A 25,665-nucleotide genomic window follows, 5' to 3' on the forward strand; every position below is an offset into this window, starting at 1 on the left:
GACTCGTTTAGTGTTGACGTCACTAACGCCATTTTTGTTAAAAAGGTCAAGGTGCGCTTTCCAAACAATTGAAGTTTAACCTGGGAGTTTTCACGTTTTTATTAGTTTTAAAGCATTTTAGGTAATTTATACACTGAAGAGTATTAAAAAATAAAGCATTAACATCAGGCAAGTATAATTTATAACTTCTGGTCATTGTTTTATATGGAAAAACTAAGTAAAAATTAAAAACCTTATGTGTATAGGTTATGTTAATGTCGGTTTTTAAATTTTGTTTTACAGGATGGCCCATGTTTTACTGTTAGGAGCTATTGCTGAGTTCTTTAAGGAAGAGCTTACTCTATTGAGTAAGGGTGAAAATTCGGTTAAGTCTAATCGGATTAAAAGATACCAATTTAATGCCGAATTATTATGCATAAACGGTGAAGTCTTTGCCAGCATGCGAAAACGATTTTATACTGTTAATGTAAGTTCAATAATAAAATTTTACATCATTTTAATTTTTTGTGTCCATTTTTAAGATCCAACTGGATGCTAGTAGGCACATAGAGAGTGCTACATGTACATGCCCGAGGGGGCTGTACTTGTGCCATCATATGGCTGCGCTTTGTGTATTTGCTCGTGACAATATATCAGTAACAGATGTAGCATGCAAGTGGAATGTGATGAAGCAAAAAGAAGAAGTGCATGCAGTTGATTTTTACTATCCAGTCCGAGAACACCAGACAACAAATCGTAAACCGACTGCTGAAGAAACATCAAATTTTCGTTCTCAATTAGAACAATACGGAGGAGCAGTTGGTTTTAGTTGGCTTTTGAAACCTGAACCTCCATCAGAACAGAGTTTTTTATTGGACATTGAATCCATTGTTTTTTCTGAGCATTATTTAAATGCTTTGGATAAAACTAATTTTTTATTATCACAATTACTTTTGGATGATACATCCATTGAAACTATTGTACGGGCCACAACAGGGCAATCAACAAATGCAAGTTGGCTTACGGCAAGGAAAAATCGCCTAACAGCAAGTAACTTTGGAGCCATTTTAAAGGCCTATGCAAGAGGCAGTCGCGGTGGTAAATTTCCGATATCTCTATTTAGACGCTTAACAGGTATAATAAACAACTACTTTGTGATAAACTAACATTTATCTTGTATTTTTAGAATCATACAATTTGGAAGGTGTAAAGTCTATTCAGTGGGGCAAAAATCACGAAACAATTGCCATAAAAGAGTTTTGCGAAGCCTATGATCGTAAAGTCACTCCCACAGGGCTTTGGGTTCACTCTTGTGGATTTTTGGGAGCGAGTCCTGATGGATTGGTGGACGATGATGCCATAGTCGAAGTTAAATGCCCCTATAAATTTAGGGATAAGGATTTATTAGAAGAGCTGAAAAAAGACAAAAAGTATATTATATACTTGACTGACAATCACGACATTCTCGTCAATGTTGACCATGATTATTATGCCCAAATTCAAGGGACATTGGCATTAACAAAACGCAATTTATGCTATTTAGTTATATGGACGCCAAAACAATTAATTATTAAAGAAATACATAAAGAAGAAAGTTGGGAAGAAAATTTTGAAACACTAAAAGATTTTTATTTACAGCATTATGTATTATATTTAATAGAAAATTCAAAATTTTAAACATTTATTTTTACCTTTACTTATTATATATGTATATATTCATTGTATTATTCCTTCAATCTAATATCTTATTAACAAATTATCGCTATAATATGGAACATAAAATCTAAATACCTATTTCTAAAATCTATAAGAGTAACATAAAAATGACTAAACACCTTAATAAAAATACCATAACTTATTCTAAATACATTTCTCCAACCTCTTTAATTAAGGGAAACTGTAAATTTGTTATTGCTGCACACAATTGAAAAATAATGGACGCATGTGGAATAAGTGTTTGGGGAATCATATTCAGTATTCTAAAGCACTTTATTCTACTAATGGCTCTTTCGACGTGAATTCTAGCTCGTGCTATAGTTCGTGTCATAATCACCTGTTCTGGTGTAAACTGTGCCGAACATAAAAATGGTGGTGTGTTAATATGCACTCCTTGTGGTAAAAGATCTGCAATTAAAAACCCTTTGTCTGCAAGAATCAGATCTCCAGGTTGAAATACCTTCAATACTCCACTATCTTGCACAATTTTTTTGTCTGATATTGAACCAGGATACAGCTTACTTGCATAAGTTATGACTCCATTGGGTGCTACACCTATTAACCCTTTCAACGTATTTCTATGTTTGTAGCTGCTGTATGTTGCTCTCTGCTTCTCCATATTTTGTGGATGAATACATGCCATCTCTGTACAGTCCAAAATCATCCTGCAGTTAGTGAAGGAGTTAAAGGAGCTAGGCAAACAGCATTTATTTTTTGAGGTTGTTGGAACTTCTGCCATAAAGTGTTTAAATAGCACTTCGTGTAATGCAAACATCCACGTTTTTACGATGTTGGAAATAGTCCCCTTTGTAACCCCAAATCGAACACTGAGGTCGTCCAGCAGTAAATTTAAGCGCAACTTCATTAAAGTAATTAACAATTGATCAATTTTTGGTATTGTTACTACATTCCACTTATAATAATAATTTAACTCGTGGTTTTCCATTAAAGAATATAGAGCCAAATAAATATCTTTGGTTGGGATTCCGGTATATACAGAAATTAAATGATCTGTATTTGCAATTGCTGCAAAGGATAATTTGCCTGCACACTTCTCTAGTGCTTCTTTTAGCTCTTTGTTTTCTTTTTCTAGAAAATAAACTTGAGCTTCCAGCATAGCTGAGAATTCTGGCAGAACTGTAGGAGCAGATGTTGAGCTTTCTTCAATCACTTCTTTTGCAGGTTCTTCAGGTTGGTGCTCTTCCAATGGTACAGGATCAGGTAGCCATGATGGCCCAGCAACTGCTGGTGAAGCACTTCTTGGTTGCTGTTTCTTTCTGTGCCTGAAAGGTTGATATATTTAAACTTTCGTTAACTTTTTTGGCAAATTGTGCTGCTTCTCGTCAATTTTCCACTCCCAATCCTTCATGCTACGCATCAGGGATGTTGTTACGTGGCAAATTGACTCAACAATTTTTAATTTAAGTAACACATTTGAAAACAATTCAAAATTTACTATTTTGGGATGTTTACTGTTAATACCTAGGTTAATACATCTTAAGCAGCAAAATGTGATATAAATTTTTAGGTGAACTTCATTTCACAAACAGATGTATAATAAAAAATGATGGCATCTCTTTCAATACAAGATTTTGCTTACTTTACCATTAAAATTTGCAGTTTGTGCTTATGTTTTGTCAAAAACCCATGGGTATAAACATGATTCTCTGATTTTCTCCGGCAGTAACCTATATCTAAAATTTAGACCAGTTGTGAGAGGTGCTGAGAGAGGTCGAACTTGCAATAATTACTGGTAGTTTGACAATAAATTCTTGAATTTAGAAATAAATCAGGCTGAACAAATTGACCACGAATTTCCATTGATGGACAGACGTTTACTGCACCCTCAATTCGCCTTGATATTCTGTCCTAAATTCTCGTTCTGTGCGGACAGTGCTCATTCGGCCCAGATGCTGAAGTGAGTACGCACCTGTACCAGCAATTAGTGCAAGGTGCAACTCCTCTCACAATTGGTCTAATTACATAGAGTAGGTACTTACCTAACTTCAACCTCAGGTACATCAAAAAGCTTCCCCTTATTCCTTTCAAAAATTGTAGGTCCATTGCTTCTGTTACCGTCCTTAAAATGGCAACCACATACTAATGAGTGAGAAGTGGGGTTTCTATCATCTCGCCTATGGTAATTATAATCAATAAACAAATAAATCTGCAAATTAACTACAAACCTAATTAATTTTATCCACCTTCGTTTTTCATTGGCATCTTTTGGAAAGGTGAAAAACCGACAGGCATGCTTTTCGCTGTAGTGCTTGCAATCGGGAACAAAACACATCACCATCTATAAATAATCCATTACTACTATACATAAACATTCGCAGACAATTAAAAAAAAGCAAATAAATCTGTTAAATTATACATTAAATCTATTGCAAACTTTAAATAAACAAATACACCTAACCTCACTTTTAACATTATTTCAATTTCAAACAGTTTTTTTTCGTAATTTGCATAAAAATTATTGTATTATTCAAAGAGTATGCTTACCTTAGTCCACAAATAAAGAACGAATGCACAAAAACCCGTTAAAATTAAAAATAAGGCACTAAATAACAAAGCTACTAGTAAAAACACTGTGTAACAAAATTTGTTTGGAAAGTAAACCTTGACCAACTTAACAAAAATGGCGGACTGACGTCACACTAAAGAAGTCTATTCCAGTACTAAATTTAATGTGATAAAAGTAATTCCAAACAGGGGGGTGAGGGTGAATCCAAGTAGACTCGGTCACCCCATAATAAGATCAAGCTCAAAATGTTATACTTACTATATGAAAAGCTCCTAATAACTCATACATCGGATACAATTCTTAAATTGATTCACGTTAGTGGGGAAGGGACAAGGGTCCCGGGGGAGGGAGGGGGGGGGGGTTTAAAAAGCACTTCTGGGAATATTTGCTATTATTGTCGCCGTTCAGTCAATTTAAAATGACATTTTATTGCATTTCAATTAGGGCTGTTTCCTGATATCGTTTAATTTATATTTATATTCCTCAAATTTTGTGCCGTTTTATATTTTTCCTGTGTGTGTCGATCTTCAAAGACAGCGCCATCTACTACCTTCTTATAATGATTGCAGTATAGTTTCTCTTTCACTATTAACAGAATGATGTAAATGAAAGTAGACTCGAGCATAAGTTTAGGGCTCAACAGTTTGAGGGAGAACGTAACACGGAGGGGTGTTAAGGGGTACTGAGTACTCCCCAGCGCACGAAAATTTGATTTTATAAGTGTAAGAAAAGGAATGTTAAATCTGGTTTTTTTCCTGGGGGTAATTCCATACCCCCAATTCTACATTCATTTCCTCCCAAATCACCCTGTACAATTTGCGCAGAAGAAAAAATCCTTATTTTCCTATTCACACTCACACGTTCTATGGTTAAAAGACAGAAACATGTCGATTGTTTTTAAAATAGTAACATTATCTGTCAGTCTATAAAAATAAAGAGAAGACTTAGCAAACAGTTCAGAGCACTAGCCTACGCCTTTTACCCGAACTGTTTAATTTGTAAACGTAGCTGCGATTTCCACGAATAGCGGGAAAAAAGTGAATGTCTGAGAAAATTGTTTTGCAATTCTTTATAAATGGAAAAGTTGGCGGCTGTACTTACTTTGGCCCTGAAAGATATAGCTGCGATTGCCTCTCTGCCAGCTGGTATGATCGAAACCTAATAAAGTCGTGTCTATTCGCACGTTAGCACCCTGCTTGTACACCTTGTACGTATCACTTGGACACATACGTGACACAAGCGGTACTAGAAACAGATCAAATAGAAACACTTTGATATTGATTGAAGAAATCTCACCCCAGCTGGTGAATTCCCACTTCATTTCAACATAAAAATCCGGCGCTTGCTTCAATTTCTGCAGCAATTCCGGTATACCTGCCATTCTGTTTGAGTATCTTTGAAAATCGCGTTCCGCTAATACCATGTGTAATAACTCGGGATCGCCCGTTGCCACGGCCTCCTGCACGACTACAAAGGTAACCAGTAACACACCATTCGCGCGCAATCTACCAACCTGTCCATCCGTCGGGGTTGTCGCAATTAACGTTAGCTCCGTGATGTAAAAGGGAGCGTACCGACTCCAGGTGACCAAGGGTTACTGCGAGCATTAACGGTGTACGACCACGATTATCTTGTTTTTCTACATCGTGCTGAAACTCTCCCTAATTAATAGTGAGTAAGACAAGCGTAGGGACGTACAATTTTTTGAGATAGTTGCGTTTCTAGTTCCGAGTGTTGGTTGTTCCACACGCACCAGTGCAGTGGATATTCGGTTTGGATAAATTCTCTGCACACCATTTTGAATCCGATTTATTAAAAGTTAACTAAATTCGACTAAAGTTATATAGAAAAAGCATAATTAATCTAATTAATAAATCTATTTACAAAAACCTTTATAGGGATTCATTCATTTTTGACTGTCAATTTCCAGGTTGAGCACTTGCGCCAGAGCTGCCAACATTAAAAGATGTGGCTAGCGTACCTACCTCTAAAGTCATAACATACAAGGTGCTGTCTCTAAAAAATTACAGCGAAGTATAGAAGGCGCCACTTTTTATTACAGCCATAATATTTTGTTCGACAACTTATAGGCGGTACTCCTACAGCAGCACGTTCAAGGTGGCATTTCTTTTAATACGAAAAGTATAACTTTACCAGTTCGGCGTGTGTTAAATTTCCCACAATTACACACCTGAATTCATTCCAAATGTCTCAAAACAAACTACACTACTGCACTACGTGTGTCATGTGTGATACTAGAGGTATGTTCCGGTTTGCATGATGGGGGCGGCTGTACGGAAGGGAAGAAAACGGAATTTATTCCAGCGCGTGAGATATTTAGAGAGGATGTTAACCCTAGACCAGACGCGTGGTCTACAATAGTAGACCAGCTATGTTGACTCCCTCCAGTGATTGTATGGAATTTTTTCGGTGAGCGCGTTTCCTAATAAGTAATAATAATAATGATAATAAATCGTCTTTATTCAACATGTTCTCTGGCGAAATCTTGCTCAAGGCTATTTCTATTTAACCAGAAAGCATGGAAATAAGTACACAAATTAAAATTAAAGCTGTTAAGTTAATATACTATTACTTATGTATTTACGAATAGAAGGAGAGCGGAACATGACTGAATGACCATTCAATTCCAGGTTCAGCGGCAACAAGCAACCGGAATCAGACAGTCCAGGGATTTTTTAAGAGGACCCCTTGGCAAATATGGGTCTCCTCTAAGCTTCTAAAACTGAATAGAACCCAGATTAGGGAATATTACCGGTGTCCTTTATGGGGTACTGAATGGGCAACTATCACCTGCACAGTATTGGGCTTTGGAGGAGCCCACGCACAGGTTCTGTGAAAAGGCAGATGAAACTACCGAGCTTGTGGTCTGTCATTGTGACGCCTTGATCAGAGACAGACATGAACTCCTTGGAGATCGGGGAGGGTGAAGCAACTTAGGATAAACAGTGTCCTATCCTTCATTGAGAGGACAGGGCTCTGAACCGAGTTGCGAAAGAAAGGAGGTAGATCTTTGGCAGAGAGTAAGTACGCTATTGCTTTTGTGAAATATATTATCATTGAAATGCTGCAATTAGTTTTTCAGTTGACAGGGCAACGTTGTCTTGCTTGATGTTACAAAGTGAGCTTATTGACGGATGCTATCTTTTAAAAGCATGTGCAGTGAGTAACGTGTATTGCCAATGATACTGCTCTTCTCCATACTCATCAATGAATACTTTGTCTGTGCTTCGCATGACGTTGCATTGTTCAGAGGCAAACTCATCTTCCAAATGCTTGGGTACATCAACGTAGTTAATTGCTTTCATAAGCCCTACAATATTAGGTATTAGTTAGATAAATGCAAGAATATGGGTTGAGTACACCCTCAAAATTGTCTCTGCTAGTAGGGAATACTTTTCGTTCTTCAATGCAGTGACTAATAATAAAACCAAGATCCCCTAAAACGTTTTCAAAATCGTGCTTGTAATTTTTACCATTTTGAAATGGGCTCATTCTAGATTTGTAGTCATGAACGTATGGGTGCCATTTTTGTGTGTTTAGCAGCTGCTCGTAAATGTCGAACAAGTACTGATAAGATATTACATTCACGAACATGTCTCCTTTTGGCTTTAACATTTTATGAATGTTAGAAATTGCTTTTCTAGGATATACGTAATTAGTTAGAACAACGTGGTAAAAATACTCACCGAAGATCTGGTGCAAAATGAAGACAGTAAAAAGAAAATACATGATCAAAACTTTGCAGTAGATGAGAGGGAATGCTGCTGGTGCCGATATCTAACCGTTCAAATGAAATCCTGTCGTCATCTTGATGGAACTGTTTCGCAAAGTCGATCATATCAGAAGATATATCGACACCCATCAACTTTTTAGTGCTTTTCGGTAACAGTGGCAGTAATCCATGCCTCGTTATGTCACCAGGTCCACATCCAACGTCCAGCACTTGGCAGTTTTCTTTAAAATTAAAATCCTTAAGATATCTTCTTTTCATGTACAAAAATTCTCTTTGTGATTGTAAATTAAACCTTATGAAACGTACTGCTTGATTCATTTTTAACTAGTAGGTCTACTGAGTACTGACCTTATTCAGAGAGATCGAATAAAGCTTTTTGTAAACAAGATACGCAATACGCAATTCTACCGGTGACCTTAATCTTTGTGATAATTTCCATCAATTGGAGTTGTATTTTTAGACTTTTTTTTAACGAAACAAAATCAGCGAAATACCTCGGTCTCGTTTCCAGTTTTAAAAGATGTCAAGCGAGTTCACAAAAGTTACTATGAATAACTTAGCGGATATTTCGAGTCCATTGTTATAGACTATGAAAGAAAGGGAAATGATATCCTATCAAGGGCAATGCTGCGCGTTGAAGCCTGGGGCGGCCATATTTTCGGAGCCAAAGTTTGTTTAATTTTTCATTTTTATGTTTATGCGATCCTTAAGTCTCGAAATGTGCGATTAAAAACATTATTGGACAATTGTACCTACATTGTAGTGCACGGAAGTGATAGTCAAAAAACACACGAAAGTATATCGTTTCACAGGTATAAATTAGGTTAGTTTTCGGTGAAATAACAACCAAATGTGGGCTTCACTTTACGATCATTATTATCACTCCTCACTCTTTCCTTCTCTAAGGTTGGAGTAATGATAAATTTTTATCATGAAAGCGTTGTGGTTAAAAAGTACTCGTACAGCACATAGCCTTGCGCTATATTTGGAGTTGCTAGTTGCGATAAAAAAACAAGTTTATTAGTCAAAATTGTGCACCTCCCTTGTGTATATGGGGAGTTAATAGATTCTGAATAATGCGCGCTGTTGCTAGTTATTAAGAGGGGTATAAGGGTAATTCCACAGCTTAAGTAAGCTGTGGTAATTCTCCCTACTGGAGAACACTGGTGAATAAGCAAAAATTCAAGTATTAAATTTCGAGAAACCTGAAGCCCAGTTTGTTCCTGATCTGGAAATCAACCGTCTTTAAAAATTCACTTTCAATGAGCAATTCAATTTATTTAATTATATTTTCATTAGGTAAATTTATTTAAATATACGGGAGAGTGTGCAGGAGTAAATATTATTATAAACAAGGTTTCGGAGTTTTTAAAGCTACTGAAACTGGATTGACATTTTTTAACAATTTCTGAATTCAGGGGGATACGAAGGTAAATGGTATAGGGAATTTTATGGTTAGGTTTCAAGGAGCCTTTAGAAAAATTAATTCAAATAAAAAAACGCACCAGCATAGGCGCCGACTTGACAAAATTTTTGGGGGGGCCCAAACATTTTTACGTACCTGCATAGGGGTATCGGGTTACGGGTATAAGTAAAAAAAAACATTTTTATAACAACTTTTATTGACTTTGACTGAACCCTAACCGACAACCGTCGACTTTTAACTAAAACCAGCAAGTACGAATTTTTGCATTTTTAAATAATGCACTTATATCGTAGTAGGTGTAAGGTGCAGGTACCTATCTTTATCCTTTATCTCAGAAAGAAAAACTATGACGTCACATCAGGAGTCAGATTATTGCTTCTTAGAAGTGTCAACGGTTTCCTGCTTACTTGGGACGGTTTGTTATTGCATATTTGCATTGAGGTAGAGGTATAAAGGTTTATTGTTGAGTCTAAAGCTGATTATGCAGTTTCAAGATTTGGTGTAAGAAACCACGAATACGAATACGGTATATAATTGTCACTTATTCAGAATTAGGGGAGCTGAGCCCCTCCAGTATAAATATTGGAGGGGCTGAAAGTGCTCGGCCACACCTAAGTCGGCGCCTTTGCGCACCAGAAATTACAACAGATCAAACTGACAACTTGGTTTTCACAAGAAAGCCAAACATTTTTGGAAGCTTGGAAAATCAAGATGAAAATGTTGGAGGGGGTGAAGAAAATGCAACAGGAGTAACCCCGAGCAAGTGAAGAAGCAATAATGCACGTAAAACAAGAAACCGCCAGTCAGTGATATTCAAGAGGAGAAATATACAGCAACAAGCAAGCACGATGAAGGCGTTGATTGAGAAACGAGAATGGAACAGCAAAAAGAACAACGATAAATTCAAAAGAGTGTACTAGACTAGACGGTTACCACAAAATAGAAGCAACAGGAAGAGGGAAAGGGATTGTCGGAGACGTGCGACAGGAGTTGAAATCCAATCAAGAGAAATGGGAAAGGAAGATGTAAACTGACCAAGATAAGTTAAGAGAAGAAACGAGGGAAGAAAAATCATTTAGAAATCCAATCACGTCACTTCTAGGAGCGACTATAACATTCACCTGTATATCGCCAAACTTCAAATTCCGCCCTCGCCAATAATTGCTCCTTTTCCCACTGCAGGAAGTAGTCGCTATAGTTCACAATGGACACCATATCCGGACAATCGGATGTAATGAACGCCTTGCACATTACATAAGTGCATGCCGCCGTGCATACTCGCCGCTCCTCTATTCTGACTTTCTCGCCAAGTACATGATCTCGCCATTTGATCTGCGAATTTCGGGTGGAAAAGAATGGTATAGTAAATCACTATTTTGTATAGTTCTACGTTTTCGCATAGATCGCCGTTTTTTATTAGGTTGATGCATGTTTGAAAAAGTGTAGTGTTTGTGTAGAGAGGCGAGTCTAAGGCCGAGCGCGACCTATATCGAACTCGCCTTCGACTCACTCGGAATTGGTGTGCAAAAAGTGAAGTGTGGCCGTTGGGAAACGTCGTTTGCCACCCTGGAGGTAGAGAGGCGGGTCTAAGGGAAGGCGGCGCAGTTCTACATATTATTAGTGATAAAATTAACGTTAAGTCTCGACGATTACATTTCAGTTACTGACGTAGTATGTTGATATATTTGGAGTTAAAAGGCATCCTCCATGATATTTACCAACCCCAAAGCTTAAGGATTATTCCTATAAAAATACAATTTCGGAAACTACTCCCCTTAAATTCTTCATATTTCCACTAATTTTCACCCGAATAAAATCAGGACCTATAACTTACCGTCGTATACATTAACATGGACTCGTCCATGAAATTGACTTTTGTATTTAATTATTATTAATAAAAATGGCGGAAATTTCTCATTTTGAAAAAATACGCCTTTTCGAAGCGACGAAAGGCTTCTAATATGTGCGAACCGAAATTTTAGGAGTTTAAGATGCCTCCCGAGTGTTTCTGCGCCCTATTTGGCTCAATTTCGCCAAAAAAAGCGCGCTGCACTCTCTGTTAGTGACGTCATCGGTACTGTAACGCTTATGCTATTTACGGCTGATTGTGATAATAAATGCGATAGTTTTAGGAAGCATGTTTATTGCGTGACTTCATACGGGTGAGTGGTGATGCCGCCGTGTATATACAAATGCGACGTTGTCATAGGTTGCTTACGATATGCAACCAAACATACACGTGTGTTACAGGTACCTACACTTTTATAGTTTTTTTCCAAATTTTAGAGTGAGGAGCGTATGAATCAAATTTTGACCGTATGAATGTCACCTCAACTTTTCACGGACTACTTGATTCCGTCGAGAAACTTGAGTTACCTCAAAAAGGCCGTGACCTTGAGTTGCATTTTACCATTATATTGGTAATTTGGAATACCGAATTTGGAGATTTCATTCCGACTAATTAAATAAGTATAATTAAGGATTAACATATAAATGTGTTACAGAAGAACCCGTCCAATTGAGCTAGGTGTAACAGTTTAGTTTATTTATATTCAAATTTCAAAATTACCGCTTGCTACGTTAGGCAGGATATAGGTGAGATGGCGTCACTTGTACGCGTGCTTCTTTCCTCGCGCAGAATCGCGTAATTTTTTCACTTCATTTCCGTTTTAAAGCCAACGAGGTTGTACTTGTAGAGCGTGGCATTGTGAATTCTTCTAAAACCAGTGGGTAATATTTGCCATCATTCACGTAAAATCTCTGGCAATTTTACCTGTTTATTGGCGTTGTCGAGTAGAGTAACTCAGAAGCCGTTTTCTCCGTTGTGAGGCTATATCTGGTGGAAGTTCATCGCCCTACCTACATGTAAGTGAAATGGCGTTGGTTTTCTTTTACGTTATGTTATCTAAAATTCTTTCAGATTCACAACCTCTTGGATAATTTCCATATTTCATTGATTTAAGTATTTTTCATTACCCTCCTGACGATTTCAGGTATGTTATTAAAAATCTCGTTAAGGGAGTGTTACATCTTCATTACTTTTAGGGGGTCCAGGTAGTAGACGAATTCTTGTACCGATCAATCCATGTAGTAGATCAATCCTTGTACAGACGAATCCTTGTATGTAAATGAATTTGCATCTTGCGAATATTCCGGAGTACGAACACCTGTTGATTGCCGGCAGCTATCCGGCGTACCACCGAGTAGATAAGCGCTAACACCTAAACGATACCGGGAGCGACCAGCTGATTGTGGAATTTTCGGAAGATACGATCTTTTACACAACCTTTTTTTTATTTGCTTCAATACCGTTAATCTAGTGTAACCTTCCGACGATTTATGATTGGAGCTTTGTATTTTGTTCGCATCAAGTGTTTGAGGTCGTGACTCTCTTCAAGAGCAACGCACCTGTATTTAACGTATGGGTAAACGAGCCGGCTACGAGTAAGCTATTTTTTTTGGCCCTTCCGGCTCATATAATCGTTCCGAGCGTTGTAGCTTGGGGTTTGTTTTTGTGTTACAGAACTGGAACTTCGAAGGAGAGCTCTTTTTCGGAGAAGACAGCGTATGTGTTATTCAAGGTAAGATTTTTAATTTACTTGTACCCAGTGTTGCCTATATGAGTTGTTATTCGGGTTAACTTAATTCAATCTTTGAATCCATTGAAATCTTAACTACATTTTTGCTCGATCATTGTTGTAGGGGGCTGGTAACGTAATTATTAGGGAAGTGTTCATGAATTTATTTGGGGATTATTTTTGTCATTTAAAGTATTTGTTATTGTCGTATTGAAGATACATTTTATTTGCCGATCCTGCACCGTTTTGTCAGGATTAATAAATCAGAATTGCTCGTAGTGAATTTATTATTTGGCTCTCTTGTGTTTTCCCAATTTCTATACAGGAGAGGTCAGAATTTGTGCAAAATTGGGTGGCGCTCAACTAATCATTTCTAGTAACTACCAAAGATCAAAAACTTATGTTATATGCCCAAACGAACAAACCGCTGTGGAAGATTCTCATCTCGAGCCCTTCTTTTAATTAAGAATCTGAGCTAGCTGGCCGTTTATGCGGCGGGGTTTGAGTTTTACAGCGCCGAACTAACCTCACGTTATAAAGTGACACCCTTCAACGTGTGGCCTGGGCATAATTTGTTTAAATTTAAGTTTTTGGCCTTATTTTTAAATTATCTCTTCTAAATTGAACTTCGTACTTGCAACTTATTTTTTATTTGTGGTTATTACTGATATTTGTGTATTTCTTGGTATTTAACAGGTACCTATATTGTGTTATCTTTTTATATTTGTATTTTGAATTTATTGTGTGATCATGGCTATGGAAATTAACCGATTAAGAGAGACTGAACTCCAATATGAAATTGAGATTAGAGCGGGACAAATGGGGAGTAATATGAACGAAAGTCGTTTAATTCTCAGAAAATTGTTAGAGTTAGAGAAAGCACCTGGTTATGTTGCTCCAGAGTACCCTTTTACCTTTGCTCAGGATTTAGCTGCTCTTACTGAATTGACAGTGATCCTTCAGAATAAGATTGACAATTTTGATGATGCTTTTGGGGGAGGTTCATATTTGTCAATTGTTACCATGCTAGCTCATGCCGACAGACGTTTACATAGGACTCGCACATTATTGCAGCCTTCTGCTGAACAATTAAGTAAACTTGGGGAATTAGTTGGTTTATTTCGACAATTAAGAGCTTCACTCGATAACAAAGCTTTTCATTTTAACGACTCAATTATGCCTTCAGCAACTGCTGTAGTTTCTTCTACACCTACTAGACGTACTGCAGAACTACAACCAAGATTATCCGTACCGAGTACTCCTGTACATAAATGGGGATTAAAATTTTCCGGGGATAGTAGAGGTGAAACTTTGAATTCATTTATCGACCGAGTTGAGCGAATGGCTCGTGCTCGTGGAGTAGATCATCCAACTTTATTTGAGACCGCCTACGATTTATTTGAAGGTACTGCGAACACCTGGTACAACATTAATTCTCATAAAGCTACTTCATGGGAGCACTTAGTGCAATTACTACGAGATGCATTTCTACCACCACACTATGAGGAAGATTTGCTCGACGAAATTAAAGCTCGTTTACAGGGTCAGAATGAAAAAGTAGACATTTATTTTGCAGTAATGCAGGGTTTATTTTCACGACTAAAATTACCACCTCCAGAATATGAACAAGTCCGTTTAATTAAACGCAATTTATCACCATTTTATTTGACTAAATTAGGTCCTAATGTTCCTCAGACATTAGATGAACTTTTAATTGAATGCAGACGTTTTGACGATATCAAACATGATTTAGACAGACACCATGCCTTACGCAACCGAACATCATTACCATTACTCGAACCTGGGTTTAGCTGTCCCACCAGTAGTCGACAAATGTCACCACGTCCACCTATTTATGCAATGGAAACTCCAAATTCTCCTTGCTTTAATTGCCAAAAATTAGGTCATCATCGTGTTGATTGTCCTGAACCAAGGCAATTATTTTGCTGGAAATGTGGCGCACAAGGCGTTACGGTGCGCAGTTGTTCTTTTTGTTCGGGAAACGCTCCGAGAAACGCTCATTAAGTCGTCGTGACGTTTCTTTAGTACAGGCGACAAAAATTTTGAAAATTTCTTCCAAACCTAAACTTGACTTTTTATTACAGCATGTGGGAAATGACTTGAGACCTTATGTCCAAATTAAAATTTTAGACATTCCTTTTTTGGGATTATTAGATTCTGGCGCTTCACGTTCTTTTATCAATTCCGATACTTTAATTCAATTGCAAATACTCAATTTCAATTTTGTACCGAAAGTTATTTCTTGTACGGTAGCAAATAGCTCCGATGCACATTCGATTGGTTACATCACTGTGCCAATTACCTTAAAGGATCGTACTGTGCTGTTAGATTTGTTGGTGATGCCTGATTTGGTTACTAATTTAATCCTGGGAGTAGATTTTTGGGATAGGATGGGTATCATTCCGAATATTAGCGATGACTGTTGGCATTTTACTTCTTGCACGCCAACTCAACCTAGTGTGGCCATAGTGGAACAGTCTCGTCTCACTGATGAACAACACCATTCTTTACAAACCCTCTTAGATCTGAAATTTTCGCTCATGGGAGACAAGTTAGGATTAACCCCAGTAGGTAGACACGAGATACGCCTGGTAGAGGGCGCTATTCCTATTAAACAGCGGTACTATCCAGTAAATCCGATTAAACAGAAAATCATTAACGACACCATTGATGAGATGCTTAGGGACAGAGTCATCGAACCATCGAACAGCGGATGGGCTTCACCTGTCTGTCTGATTCCCAAGAAAGACAAAACCTATAGATTTTGTGTGGACTATAGGAAACTTAACTCTTTAACTGAGCGCGACGCTTTTCCTTTGCCCTATATCAATACCATCTTAGACCAATTACGTGACGCTAAATATCTTAGTTCCCTGGACATTAAGTCAGCTTATTGGCAAATAGAGGTTGCTGAGAATTCGCGCCCTTTCACAGCTTTTACTGTGCCTGGTCGTGGTCTTTTCCAATTTCGAAGGATGCCCTTCGGCTTGACTAATGCCCCTGCGACTTTTCAGCGCATTATCGATACCATTTTGGGACCTGAATTGCAACCCAACGTTTTGGTTTATTTGGACGATGTGGTTATTATATCACAAGACTTTGACTCACATTTAAAAATTTTGAACACCGTTTTTGACAAATTAATTGCTGCTGGCTTCACTCTGAATAAAAACAAATGTCACTTCTGCCGTTCAGAACTTAAGTATTTAGGGTATGTTGTGGATTCCTTTGGCTTACACCCAGATCCTGACAAAGTCAAGGCGATTTTAGATATTCCAACACCCACTACGGTGAATGATATACGACGTTTCTTAGGAACTTGCGGTTGGTACCGTAGGTTCATTCCTGATTTTTCAACCGTTCTTGCTCCTTTAACCAGACTTCTTCGGAAAAATGTTAAATTTGAATGGACGTCTGAATGTGAGGAATCTTTTCTCAAATTAAAAGAACTTTTGGCAACTGCACCTGTGCTCAATTGCCCGGATTTTACCAAACCTTTTGTCCTTCAGACCGATGCTTCTGCTTATGGGCTAGGAGCTGTCTTGACTCAAACTTTTCCGGATGGGGAGCGAGTGGTATGTTATTTATCCCGATCATTATCCCGAGCGGAACAAAATTACAGCACGACTGAACGTGAGTGCTTAGCAGTCATTTGGGCGGTAGAGCAACTTCGACATTACCTCGAGGGAGTTTCTTTTACAGTCATTACTGACCACCATTCTCTTTTGTGGTTGCATTCTTTGAAAGACCCCCAAGGACGTTTAGCACGCTGGGCTCTTCGTTTACAGCCGTATACCTTTACTCTTGTCCATCGTAAAGGCAAGGACAATATTGTTCCCGATCTTTTGTCACGTACTGTACCTGTGATCGAAGCTGTACATTCTTCAGATGTTACGGTGGATCCGAACGATTTCAAAACTTCTAAAGACCCTTGGTACCTTGGTATGTTTGAAAGATTAGAGCGAAGTCCTCATAAATATCCCGATTGGCGAGTGAAAGATTCGTTGTTGTATAAATATATCAAGTCCGCTTTACAATCTCATGATTATGAAAAATGGAAACTTGTTGTTCCTTCTGATTTTAGACAATCTCTTATACAAGAGAACCACAATAATGTTACTTCAGGACACCTTGGTGTTTATAAGACCTTTTGGCGCATTCATCACCGATATTATTGGCCGAGAATGAAGTGCGATATTAAGCGTTATATTTCTCGCTGTACCACCTGTGCACAACATAAACCTGAACAACTTCGACCTGCAGGGCTTATGGGTTCACATCCTCAAATTTATGAACCGTGGCAGATGATCAGCTTAGATTTTATTGGTCCTTTACCTCGATCCACTCAAGGGCGAACTCATTTATTAGTTGTTAGTGACTATATGAGTAAATTTGTACTTCTTTTTCCCATAAGGACGGCGAATGCCAAAACTCTTGTCAAATGTATTGAAGATTCTGTATTTCTTGTGTATGGAGCTCCACAATTCCTTATTTGTGACAATGGCGTGCAGATGCGCAGTAGACTTTTCTTAGATCTGTGTGAAAGCTACCGTGTAAAGGTTCGGTTTACTCCTTTTTATCATCCACAGGCTGATCCTGCGGAGAGGGTGAATCGTGTGGTAAAGCAATTGATAGCCACTTACGTTAAGAACAATCACAAACATTGGGACGTTCATTTAGCTTCGATAGCTTGTGCTCTTCGAACTTCTAAGCACGAAACCATAGGTGTGACTCCCTATCGTGCTAATTTTGGGAAAGAATTTCGTATTCGAGGGGACAGCTTCGACACTGACATGACGGACAATGAGCCGATTGACGTAGAACAACGGTTAGCGCAACAGCAAGGACTGTACGACAAAATTATTGCACGCATTAAAGACAGTCATGACCGCAACAAGCAACATTATGACTTACGACGTAGGCATGTTAACTATGAGATAGGAGATTTGGTTTGGCGTAAAAATAAGACTTTGTCTGATGCCACTAAAGATTATTCAGCGAAGTTAGCTCCCAGATTTTTAGGACCATTTACGGTTAGCCGTAAAATGGGGTATTTGACCTATGAGTTGAAAGATTCTAATGGTAAATCTTCTGGAACGTGGCACGTCCAGGATCTCAAACCTTATATTGAACCCGATGATCATGGTTAGACATTTATTGTCGCCGGATTGCTTGTTTGTTGACGATTTTGAACCACTAATTTTGACGTATTCTTATTCTTGGATTTGACTTTGATATATGTATTTATATGTTATATGTTCCATATTTCTTCCTCCTTCTTTCTTTTTCTATCTGCACCTCAAACACTTTTCTTCTTCTAATTTCCTCAGGGGAAATTTGGGAGAGGTTGCCCTTTTCTTTTCACTTTCCTATTTTTCTATCTTTTTCTACTCTTCTTTCTTCCGTTCCACAGAGTGTATGTTCGTATGAATGGATGTATGAGTGATACACAAGAGGAAGGGGGTGGGTGCGCCTTCCCTGTGCGAGCCTCGGTGACCATGGGACCCCTGGAATCGGCATGAATGAGTTTTTTTTTTCTCCGCAAATGTGATTTCTTCTTTCTCTCTTACTGTCTTCTATCCATAGCACCTTCTTCATTTCATTGCGCTAGTGCATGGTGGAGTTGGGTTGGAAAGGTACCTTCTTTTTGGGGGTTTCCTTCTACACTTTTTCGGCAAGGGGGTCAAAATTTGGGCTTTTGTGTCGTTTTTAGTCAGGGAGGGGGGTTTCTTTATTTTGGGGATTTTGGTGCTGCATCACTTGAAACTGTAGGGTTTCTTTCTTCTGGGTGGGCACTGGATTTGGTTTTCTTGGGGGTGACTAGTAGTTGGATTGGGTTGTGGGAAAGGGGTTGCTATTGTCATGATACCCGACGGCGCGAGATTCCATCTTTACGCGAGGGCATGTCAATACCCGATTTTGCATACCTTTTCCGCTGCTGGAGAACCTGGGAAAATTCTTTGAAGGTGAAATTCTTTGGGGGGGAGTTTTTTTTACACTGGGGTGGGTTTTCGGGTTTTCAATTTGTTTGCTTCCTTTTCGAGTGTGTGTGCTGGGTTTTTCGATCGTCGGAAAACTTGTAGTTTCCCTCCTGTCGAAGGAGAGGGGGGGTGTAACAGTTTAGTTTATTTATATTCAAATTTCAAAATTACCGCTTGCTACGTTAGGCAGGATATAGGTGAGATGGCGCCACTTGTACGCGTGCTTCTTTCCTCGCGCAGAATCGCGTTAATTTTTCACTTCATTTCCGTTTTAAAGCCAACGAGGTTGTACTTGTAGAGCGTGGCATTGTGAATTCTTCTTAAACCAGTGGGTAATATTTGCCATCATTCACGTAAAATCTCTGGCAATTTTACCTGTTTATTGGCGTTGTCGAGTAGAGTAACTCAGAAGCCGTTTTCTCCGTTGTGAGGCTATATCTGGTGGAAGTTCATCGCCCTACCTACATGTAAGTGAAATGGCGTTGGCTTTCTTTTACGTTATGTTATCTAAAATTCTTTCAGATTCACAACCTCTTGGATAATTTCCATATTTCATTGATTTAAGTATTTTTCATTACCCTCCTGACGATTTCAGGTATGTTATTAAAAATCTCGTTAAGGGAGTGTTACATCTTCATTACTTTTAGGGGGTCCATGTAGTAGATGAATTCTTGTACCGATCAATCCATGTAGTAGACGAATTCTTGTACCGGTCAATCCATGTAGTAGATCAATCCTTGTACAGACGAATCCTTGTATGTAAATGAATTTGCATCTTGCGAATATTCCGGAGTACGAACACCTGTTGATTGCCGGCAGCTATCCGGCGTACCACCGAGTAGATAAGCGCTAACACCTAAACGATACCGGGAGCGACCAGCTGATTGTGGAATTTTCGGAAGATACGATCTTTTACACAACCTTTTTTTATTTGCTTCAATACCGTTAATCTAGTGTAACCTTCCGACGATTTATGATTGGAGCTTTGTATTTTGTTCGCATCAAGTGTTTGAGGTCGTGACTCTCTTCAAGAGCAACGCACCTGTATTTAACGTATGGGTAAACGAGCCGGCTACGAGTAAGCTATTTTTGGCCCTTCCGGCTCATATAATCGTTCCGAGCGTTGTAGCTTGGGGTTTGTTTTTTGTGTTACAGAACTGGAACTTCGAAGGAGAGCTCTTTTTCGGAGAAGACAGCGTATGTGTTATTCAAGGTAAGATTTTTAATTTACTTGTACCCAGTGTTGCCTATATGAGTTGTTATTCGGGTTAACTTAATTCAATCTTTGAATCCATTGAAATCTTAACTACATTTTTGCTCGATCATTGTTGTAGGGGTCTGGTAACGTAATTATTAGGGAAGTGTTCAGGAATTTATTTGGGGATTATTTTTGTCATTTAAAGTATTTGTTATTGTCGTATTGAAGATACATTTTATTTGCCGATCCTGCACCGTTTTTGTCAGGATTAATAAATCAGAATTGCTCGTAGTGAATTTATTATTTGGCTCTCTTGTGTTTTCCCAATTTCTATACAGGAGAGGTCAGAATTTGTGCAAAATTGGGTGGCGCTCAACTAATCATTTCTAGTAACTACCAAAGATCAAAAACTTATGTTATATGCCCAAACGAACAAACCGCTGTGGAAGATTCTCATCTCGAGCCCTTCTTTTAATTAAGAATCTGAGCTAGCTGGCCGTTTATGCGGCGGGGTTTGAGTTTTACAGCGCCGAACTAACCTCACGTTATATAGGCCTGATCTCAAAGCAAGCGCGCTTAAAAAACTTGAAGCCTGACATCGGTCCTATATTTTCCCGATGTCGAGGAAAGGAGTTTAAAAACAGTTTAATTTTAGTTTTGACTTTTAACCGAATAGTAAGTAAAGTTTTTGCTTTTGCAAATGGCGGTCGTTTGGCGCCCGCCATTTTTTCCAGCGAAAATACATTCCGCTAGAATAGTCAGTGGAAGGTGGGAGTAAAAGCGCGCATGTACCGTAACAGTTAATTGACAACCATATTCGTACTTCACCTCAGTTAATCGGTTGACATTTGGCGCTGGGAACAGCTGTGTAAGCGCTGAATACGGCTGAACGCGCCTATTGGAATTGGTTTTTAGCTATCATCTTTTGGCTACCGCTCTTTAACAAGGCGAGCTTCCGTTTCACTAATTATAAGGGGGGAAATATTTGCTTTCCCGTAATTGCTTTTCCGTCGCTTCCGCCAATTTGTGTTTTACTGCTTTCATTCCCGCTAGGGAGTCTGCCGTAATTTTGTTTTAGTTTTGCCGAAGTGACCGCCACCATTTTATGGGCCCGTCCTATTCCTGGCTTCCGAGACCGATTCGCAAGACCGCTGCTACCGCTCCCCTTCGACCAGGCGCAAGATTTTCCGCTTGGTGGCACCCAAATCTGTCCGTCCGTCCGTTTCTTGGCGCCGTTCCACCGTCTCCCGCCGACAAGTCAGGTTGCCGCCGACTGCCGCTGCTGTGTTTAATAAATGACTATTTCGCTAATATGCTTTCATTTTAAAAACTCAATTACTGTGCACGAGGTATCTCAGATCGTCGCACCCGTTACAATTGTTCCTCAATAGCGTGGTCGAATTAATGAGTACAGCCCTGAGATTTGGTTCTTTCATTTTACCCGTTACATGTTCAAATAATTTTCATTTATTTTGAGGAAGAACACATCAAGATGAGGCGTTTCAAACGATAACCTATACCTCTTATTAGGCCATGACTTATACAACGATAATGATGCGTCTCAATTTTTTAAAAAAATTTATCAAAGTCCTCGTATGAGATCGAACTATCGAAGGGACTTCAGCGCATTTTTGTGTGGCAGATCAGTATTCTATTGGCCACTTTTGACTCAACCATCAATGAAGATCTTGTCGAGGGCTACTACATTCACTTTGTCCGTACCCGCTTCCCACTTTCCGCGTGCACCCGCAATTCGCGTTTAAAGTTTTGACTCCATCCTCAGTAAAATCTTGTCGGGGACTACCACATTCCCTTTGACGGTACCCATTTCCGACGTCCCATTCAACCGCAATTCGCGTTTGAAGATTTGACTCCACCATTAGTAGGATCGTGTCGGGGACTACCACATTCCCTTTGACGGTAGGTACTCACTTCCGACGTTCCGTTCACTCGCAATTCGCGTTTGAAGATTTGACTCCACCCTCACGTTAGTAGACTACGCTCGAGGATGACGCCCAGATGTCTCCAACCCCACATCATGTAGCCCTGTCCCTAAGGTTGACAAATTACACGGCCTTGTAGATACACGTACACCCGTTGCCTTTCTACAAGAGTTCTTCTACGCGGCCACATTTGCTGCCAGCCAAAGTGAGATTAAAAGCTACTTTTTACAAATAAATTTGCAAAAATGCGCTAAAAAATGGTTGTTTTGGTCCAATCTATTTTCTGATTTATTTTGTCACAACTTAAGGCAGAAATATGCAATGAAAAATAGCCCCAAAAAAAAGACGTACGGGAAAAATGTCGTTTAAACTTTACTAGCATTCGCAAATAGTACTGTGTACTTCCAATATACTTCCTCTTCACCGTGCTCATTGATGAAAACCTTGTCGGCGCCTCGCATTACGTCACATTGATCAGAGACAAATTCATCTTCTAAGTGCTTGGGTATATTAACGTAGTTAATTGCCTTCAAGAGTCCTATAATGTTATTATTTGAGTACATTGCGAAAATCGATATCGAACGCACCCTCTGAATTTTCACAGCTAGCAGGCCATACTTTTCGTTGTTCAGTGCAGTGGGTAATATTGAAACCAACATCCCGTAAAGTGTTTTCAAAATATTGCTTGAAATTTCCACTATCTTGAAATGGACTCATTCTAAGTTTATAGTCGTGCACGTAAGAGTTCCACTTTTCCATTTTCGAAAGCTCCTCATAAAGTTCGAACAAATAGTGATGGGAAATTAGATTCACAAGTATATCTCCTTTTGGCTTTAACATTCGATGAATGTTTTCCATTGCTTTTCTAAGGTGCGTCGTATTTATGCAGAACAACGTGGTAAAAATACTCACCGAAGATCTGGTACAAAATGAAGACAGTAAAAAGAAAGTACATGATCAAAACTTTGCAGTAGATGAGAGGGAATGCTGCTGGTGCCGATATCTAACCGTTCAAATGAAATCCTGTCGTCATCTTGATGGAACTGTTTCGCAAAGTCGATCATATCAGAAGATATATCGACACCCATCAACTTTTTTGTGCTTTTCGGTAATAGTGGCAGTAATCCATACCTCGTTATGTCACCAGGTCCACATCCAACGTCCAGCACTTGGCAGTTTTCTTTAAAATTAAAATCCTTAAGATATCTTCTTTTCATGTACAAAAATTCTCTTTGTGATTGTAAATTAAACCTTAAGAAACGTACTGCTTGATTCATTTTTAACGATAGTCTGACCTTATTCAGAGATCTAATAAAGCATTTTGTAAACAAGCTACGCAATTCTTCCAGTGACCTTATATAATCGTTGTGATAATTTCCATTAGTTGGAGTTGTATTTTTAGACCTTTTTTTAAAGAAAACATACATCAGCGTAATACCTCTCTCTTTTCCAGTTTTGAAAGATGTCAAGAGTTAACAAAAAATGTCACTATATATAGCTTAACTAATATTACCAAGATATTACCAGTCATTGTTAGTTGAGCAGCGTGATCGATTTAAATAAATGTTTACCATAAAAGCGTTTTGTGGTTAAAGTACAGCATGTTGCCTTGCGCTATATTTGAAGTGGCTAGTTACGATAAAAAAACTAGTTTATTAATCGAAATTGTGCACTCCCGTGTATATGAGGAGTTAATAGATTCTGAATAAAACAACAACCGGTAAAAAGGTTAAAGACAATTAATGCGCGCTGTTGCTGGTTGTTAAAAGGGCCATAAGGGTGCCCACTGCAGAACACTGGTGAATAAGCAAAAATTCCGAAGTCTGGTTTTCTAAGCTGAGGGTGTGGGTGTGCCATCCGGCGGGAGTGGTGTTTCGGGTTCCTTATTGTTTGGAGTCTTTGGAGGTGGAGTTTGTATCATACTTTTGCCTAATTGAATTGCGGTGCCTAGCAGGGGAAGTCGGTACTCGCCGAGCAGTGCACCGCATCCTCTATTGGTATAGCTACCCCTAGCAACTGGATTGTGGTTAGCGGGGTTCTTGGACAGGTATTTTCTGTTTCTATAAAATAGACCCGTTGTGCCGGCCGGTTCTGCGTGTACCAACATTTTTTGGGCATTCCATTCTCCTCAATGACATACCCCTAGCTACCTTTACGGTCTGGTGTGTTCTCTTCCCATTAGCTAGGGTGACATCGGTTCCTGTATTGCTGAACTGGTGGCCGTGCTATTCCAATAGCCGTTGCAGTTCGTCCCTTCCGACGCCGACTCTGGCGACGGTGTCGAAGAAGACGATATAATTATGCTCTAATACGGATAGGAGAAAGAGTGTATTATTAAGTAGGTATTCTTTGCTTGCAGTTAGTTGTGCGGCGGGGCACCGTTGTGTTGAAACCAGCATAAATTACGTCGTGTTTCCAAATCTAACCCATCCTACATATCTTGAAATTCATTTGGTAGAAAGTGAAGACAGAATTGGCCTGTGCAATTTTCGTCGTAAATGAAAGGTACCTATCTCACTAGATATTGTTTTCCATGGCCAACTCTGTTCCTACTTACCTCTCAATAATACGAAAATTACTGCAGGGCGTTTATTTATTAAAGTACATTGAGCAAGCCTTATATCGTTAGAAAAATTTGTCCTTTTTAAAAATGTCAAAGCCAACTATGACTACCATTAAAAAAAATTAAAGTTTGTATTATAACTCAAAAATTGTAAGATCTAAAAATAAATTAGTATGTTCATGTTTTAAGCATTAAAATGTCTAAAACTTTTATTCGTGTCATTTTGTTGTATTTCTAATAATAACGATTCTACAACAGTTAAATGAAAAATCACTAAATCTGTTTTTCGCTCATATCTAGTGAACAGTGGATTTTTTTCAAAACACAAAAGCATATCTTAAATAAGCTCTTAAAACGACAACTCTTTCCTCATTTAACCGAATCCGTATGTCTTATGGTTTCCGAGATCCCAATGCTTATAATGAAAAGAAACTCACCCTGTATAATAATAATCAAGCCAAGTTTTCAAGTAACTCACGTGAAATGGTCCCCTACGGGCGCATGATACGGTAGCTTCAAGCACTGTGGTGGTCTAAGTTGAGGAGATGGTCTTTGTGCATTTCTGGTAGAAATTGTTTTGGAGAACGATTTATTGATGTCATGCGAAATATGCGCTTACATTGTACTAGCGTTTACAATGAGTAATGTATATTGCCAATGAACCTGTTCTTCTCCATATTCATCAATAAAAACTTTATCAGCGTTTCTAACTATGTTATACTGATCATAGACAAACTCATCTTCTAAGTACTTAGGTACATTAAGGTAATTAACTGCCTTCATAGTGCCTATAATGGTCATAGTTAAGCCAATCATACAGAGAAATAGTGGTCAAACGCACCCTCAAAATGGTCTCTCTGCTGTAAACCATTACCTTTCTCTCCTCAGTACAGTACCTACCTAACGTTAAAACCACCATTGCTTAAAGTGTTTTGAAAATATTCCTTAAAATTTACAGTATTTTGAAATTGATTCATTT

The 25,665-nt window shown here is 38.6% G+C and overlaps 5 protein-coding genes and 1 long non-coding RNA gene across 10 annotated transcripts; 2 read left to right on the top strand and 4 right to left on the bottom strand.

Annotated features, from left to right (window-relative positions):
* Positions 1–18: 18 nt before the first annotated feature.
* On the top strand, positions 19–1,729 carry LOC116179686. Of its 2 annotated transcripts, XM_031499500.1 has the most exons (4): positions 19–168; positions 283–466; positions 522–1,113; positions 1,166–1,729. In XM_031499500.1, the coding sequence occupies exons 2-4, from the start codon at positions 284–286 to the stop codon at positions 1,654–1,656; spliced, it is 1,266 nt and encodes a 421-aa protein (XP_031355360.1). In that variant the 5' UTR covers positions 19–168; position 283; the 3' UTR covers positions 1,657–1,729. The 2 variants fall into 2 exon arrangements, with proteins under 2 accessions (XP_031355360.1, XP_031355361.1); XM_031499501.1 differs by having other exon boundaries at positions 19–466.
* On the bottom strand, positions 1,677–4,461 carry LOC116179684. The gene is made up of 4 exons (XM_031499499.1): positions 4,201–4,461; positions 3,882–3,994; positions 3,696–3,830; positions 1,677–2,978 (listed from the first exon to the last, which is right to left on the bottom strand). The coding sequence occupies exons 2-4, from the start codon at positions 3,992–3,994 to the stop codon at positions 1,835–1,837; spliced, it is 1,392 nt and encodes a 463-aa protein (XP_031355359.1). The 5' UTR covers positions 4,201–4,461; the 3' UTR covers positions 1,677–1,834.
* Positions 4,462–5,323: 862 nt separating this feature from the next.
* On the bottom strand, positions 5,324–6,479 carry LOC116179683 (ankyrin repeat domain-containing protein 13D; the record flags this gene model as incomplete). The annotated part of the gene is given in 4 exon segments (XM_031499498.1): positions 5,324–5,467; positions 5,519–5,689; positions 5,736–5,871; positions 5,921–6,479. Coding segments are annotated over 4 exon segments (550 nt in total), but the record flags the coding sequence as incomplete, so codon positions are not given.
* LOC116179688 lies at positions 6,479–8,088 on the top strand. The gene is made up of 2 exons (XR_004147016.1): positions 6,479–6,652; positions 6,874–8,088. It is a non-coding gene; the product is annotated as an uncharacterized LOC116179688 (long non-coding RNA).
* LOC116179687 (juvenile hormone acid O-methyltransferase-like) lies at positions 7,276–8,667 on the bottom strand. Of its 4 annotated transcripts, none has more exons than XM_031499503.1 (4): positions 8,325–8,667; positions 7,930–8,268; positions 7,606–7,883; positions 7,276–7,553 (listed from the first exon to the last, which is right to left on the bottom strand). In XM_031499503.1, the coding sequence occupies exons 2-4, from the start codon at positions 8,232–8,234 to the stop codon at positions 7,381–7,383; spliced, it is 756 nt and encodes a 251-aa protein (XP_031355363.1). In that variant the 5' UTR covers positions 8,235–8,268; positions 8,325–8,667; the 3' UTR covers positions 7,276–7,380. The 4 variants fall into 4 exon arrangements, with proteins under 4 accessions (XP_031355363.1, XP_031355365.1, XP_031355364.1 ...); XM_031499505.1 differs by having other exon boundaries at positions 7,930–8,197; positions 8,471–8,655; XM_031499504.1 differs by having other exon boundaries at positions 7,930–8,197; positions 8,325–8,654.
* A 13,726-nt stretch (positions 8,668–22,393) lies between these two features.
* Positions 22,394–23,601, bottom strand: LOC116179645 (juvenile hormone acid O-methyltransferase-like). Its single transcript, XM_031499453.1, has 3 exons — positions 23,036–23,601; positions 22,711–22,988; positions 22,394–22,661 (listed from the first exon to the last, which is right to left on the bottom strand). Exons 1-3 carry the CDS (start codon positions 23,548–23,550, stop codon positions 22,489–22,491), a joined length of 966 nt encoding a protein of 321 aa, XP_031355313.1. The 5' UTR covers positions 23,551–23,601; the 3' UTR covers positions 22,394–22,488.
* Between the last annotated feature and the right edge of the window lie 2,064 nt (positions 23,602–25,665).

This window comes from Photinus pyralis, unplaced genomic scaffold, assembly GCF_008802855.1.
Source record: "Photinus pyralis isolate 1611_PpyrPB1 unplaced genomic scaffold, Ppyr1.3 Ppyr1.4_LG8, whole genome shotgun sequence".
NCBI classification, from domain to species: Eukaryota; Metazoa; Arthropoda; class Insecta; order Coleoptera; family Lampyridae; genus Photinus; species Photinus pyralis.

What these genes read in the sequence shown, in the direction of transcription:
- LOC116179687 (XM_031499502.1), bottom strand. Translation starts at nt 8,294, where the DNA reads ATGAATCAAGCAGTACGTTTCATAAGGTTTAATTTACAATCACAAAGA. An exon ending in CATTTTGCACCAGATCTTCG is followed by an intron (nt 7,884 to 7,929) that starts GTGAGTATTTTT and finishes CGTATATCCTAG; the next exon opens with AAAAGCAATTTCTAACATTC. An exon ending in TAGCAGAGACAATTTTGAGG is followed by an intron (nt 7,554 to 7,605) that starts GTGTACTCAACC and finishes CTAATATTGTAG; the next exon opens with GGCTTATGAAAGCAATTAAC.
- LOC116179645 (XM_031499453.1), bottom strand. Translation starts at nt 23,550, where the DNA reads ATGTATGTTTTCTTTAAAAAAAGGTCTAAAAATACAACTCCAACTAAT. An exon ending in CATTTTGTACCAGATCTTCG is followed by an intron (nt 22,989 to 23,035) that starts GTGAGTATTTTT and finishes GACGCACCTTAG; the next exon opens with AAAAGCAATGGAAAACATTC. An exon ending in TAGCTGTGAAAATTCAGAGG is followed by an intron (nt 22,662 to 22,710) that starts GTGCGTTCGATA and finishes ATAACATTATAG; the next exon opens with GACTCTTGAAGGCAATTAAC.
- LOC116179686 (XM_031499501.1), top strand. Translation starts at nt 284, where the DNA reads ATGGCCCATGTTTTACTGTTAGGAGCTATTGCTGAGTTCTTTAAGGAA. An exon ending in AACGATTTTATACTGTTAAT is followed by an intron (nt 467 to 521) that starts GTAAGTTCAATA and finishes TCCATTTTTAAG; the next exon opens with ATCCAACTGGATGCTAGTAG. An exon ending in TCTATTTAGACGCTTAACAG is followed by an intron (nt 1,114 to 1,165) that starts GTATAATAAACA and finishes TTGTATTTTTAG; the next exon opens with AATCATACAATTTGGAAGGT.
- LOC116179684 (XM_031499499.1), bottom strand. Translation starts at nt 3,994, where the DNA reads ATGGTGATGTGTTTTGTTCCCGATTGCAAGCACTACAGCGAAAAGCAT. An exon ending in AGGTGGATAAAATTAATTAG is followed by an intron (nt 3,831 to 3,881) that starts GTTTGTAGTTAA and finishes TAATTACCATAG; the next exon opens with GCGAGATGATAGAAACCCCA. An exon ending in GTACCTGAGGTTGAAGTTAG is followed by an intron (nt 2,979 to 3,695) that starts GTAAGTACCTAC and finishes TCAACCTTTCAG; the next exon opens with GCACAGAAAGAAACAGCAAC.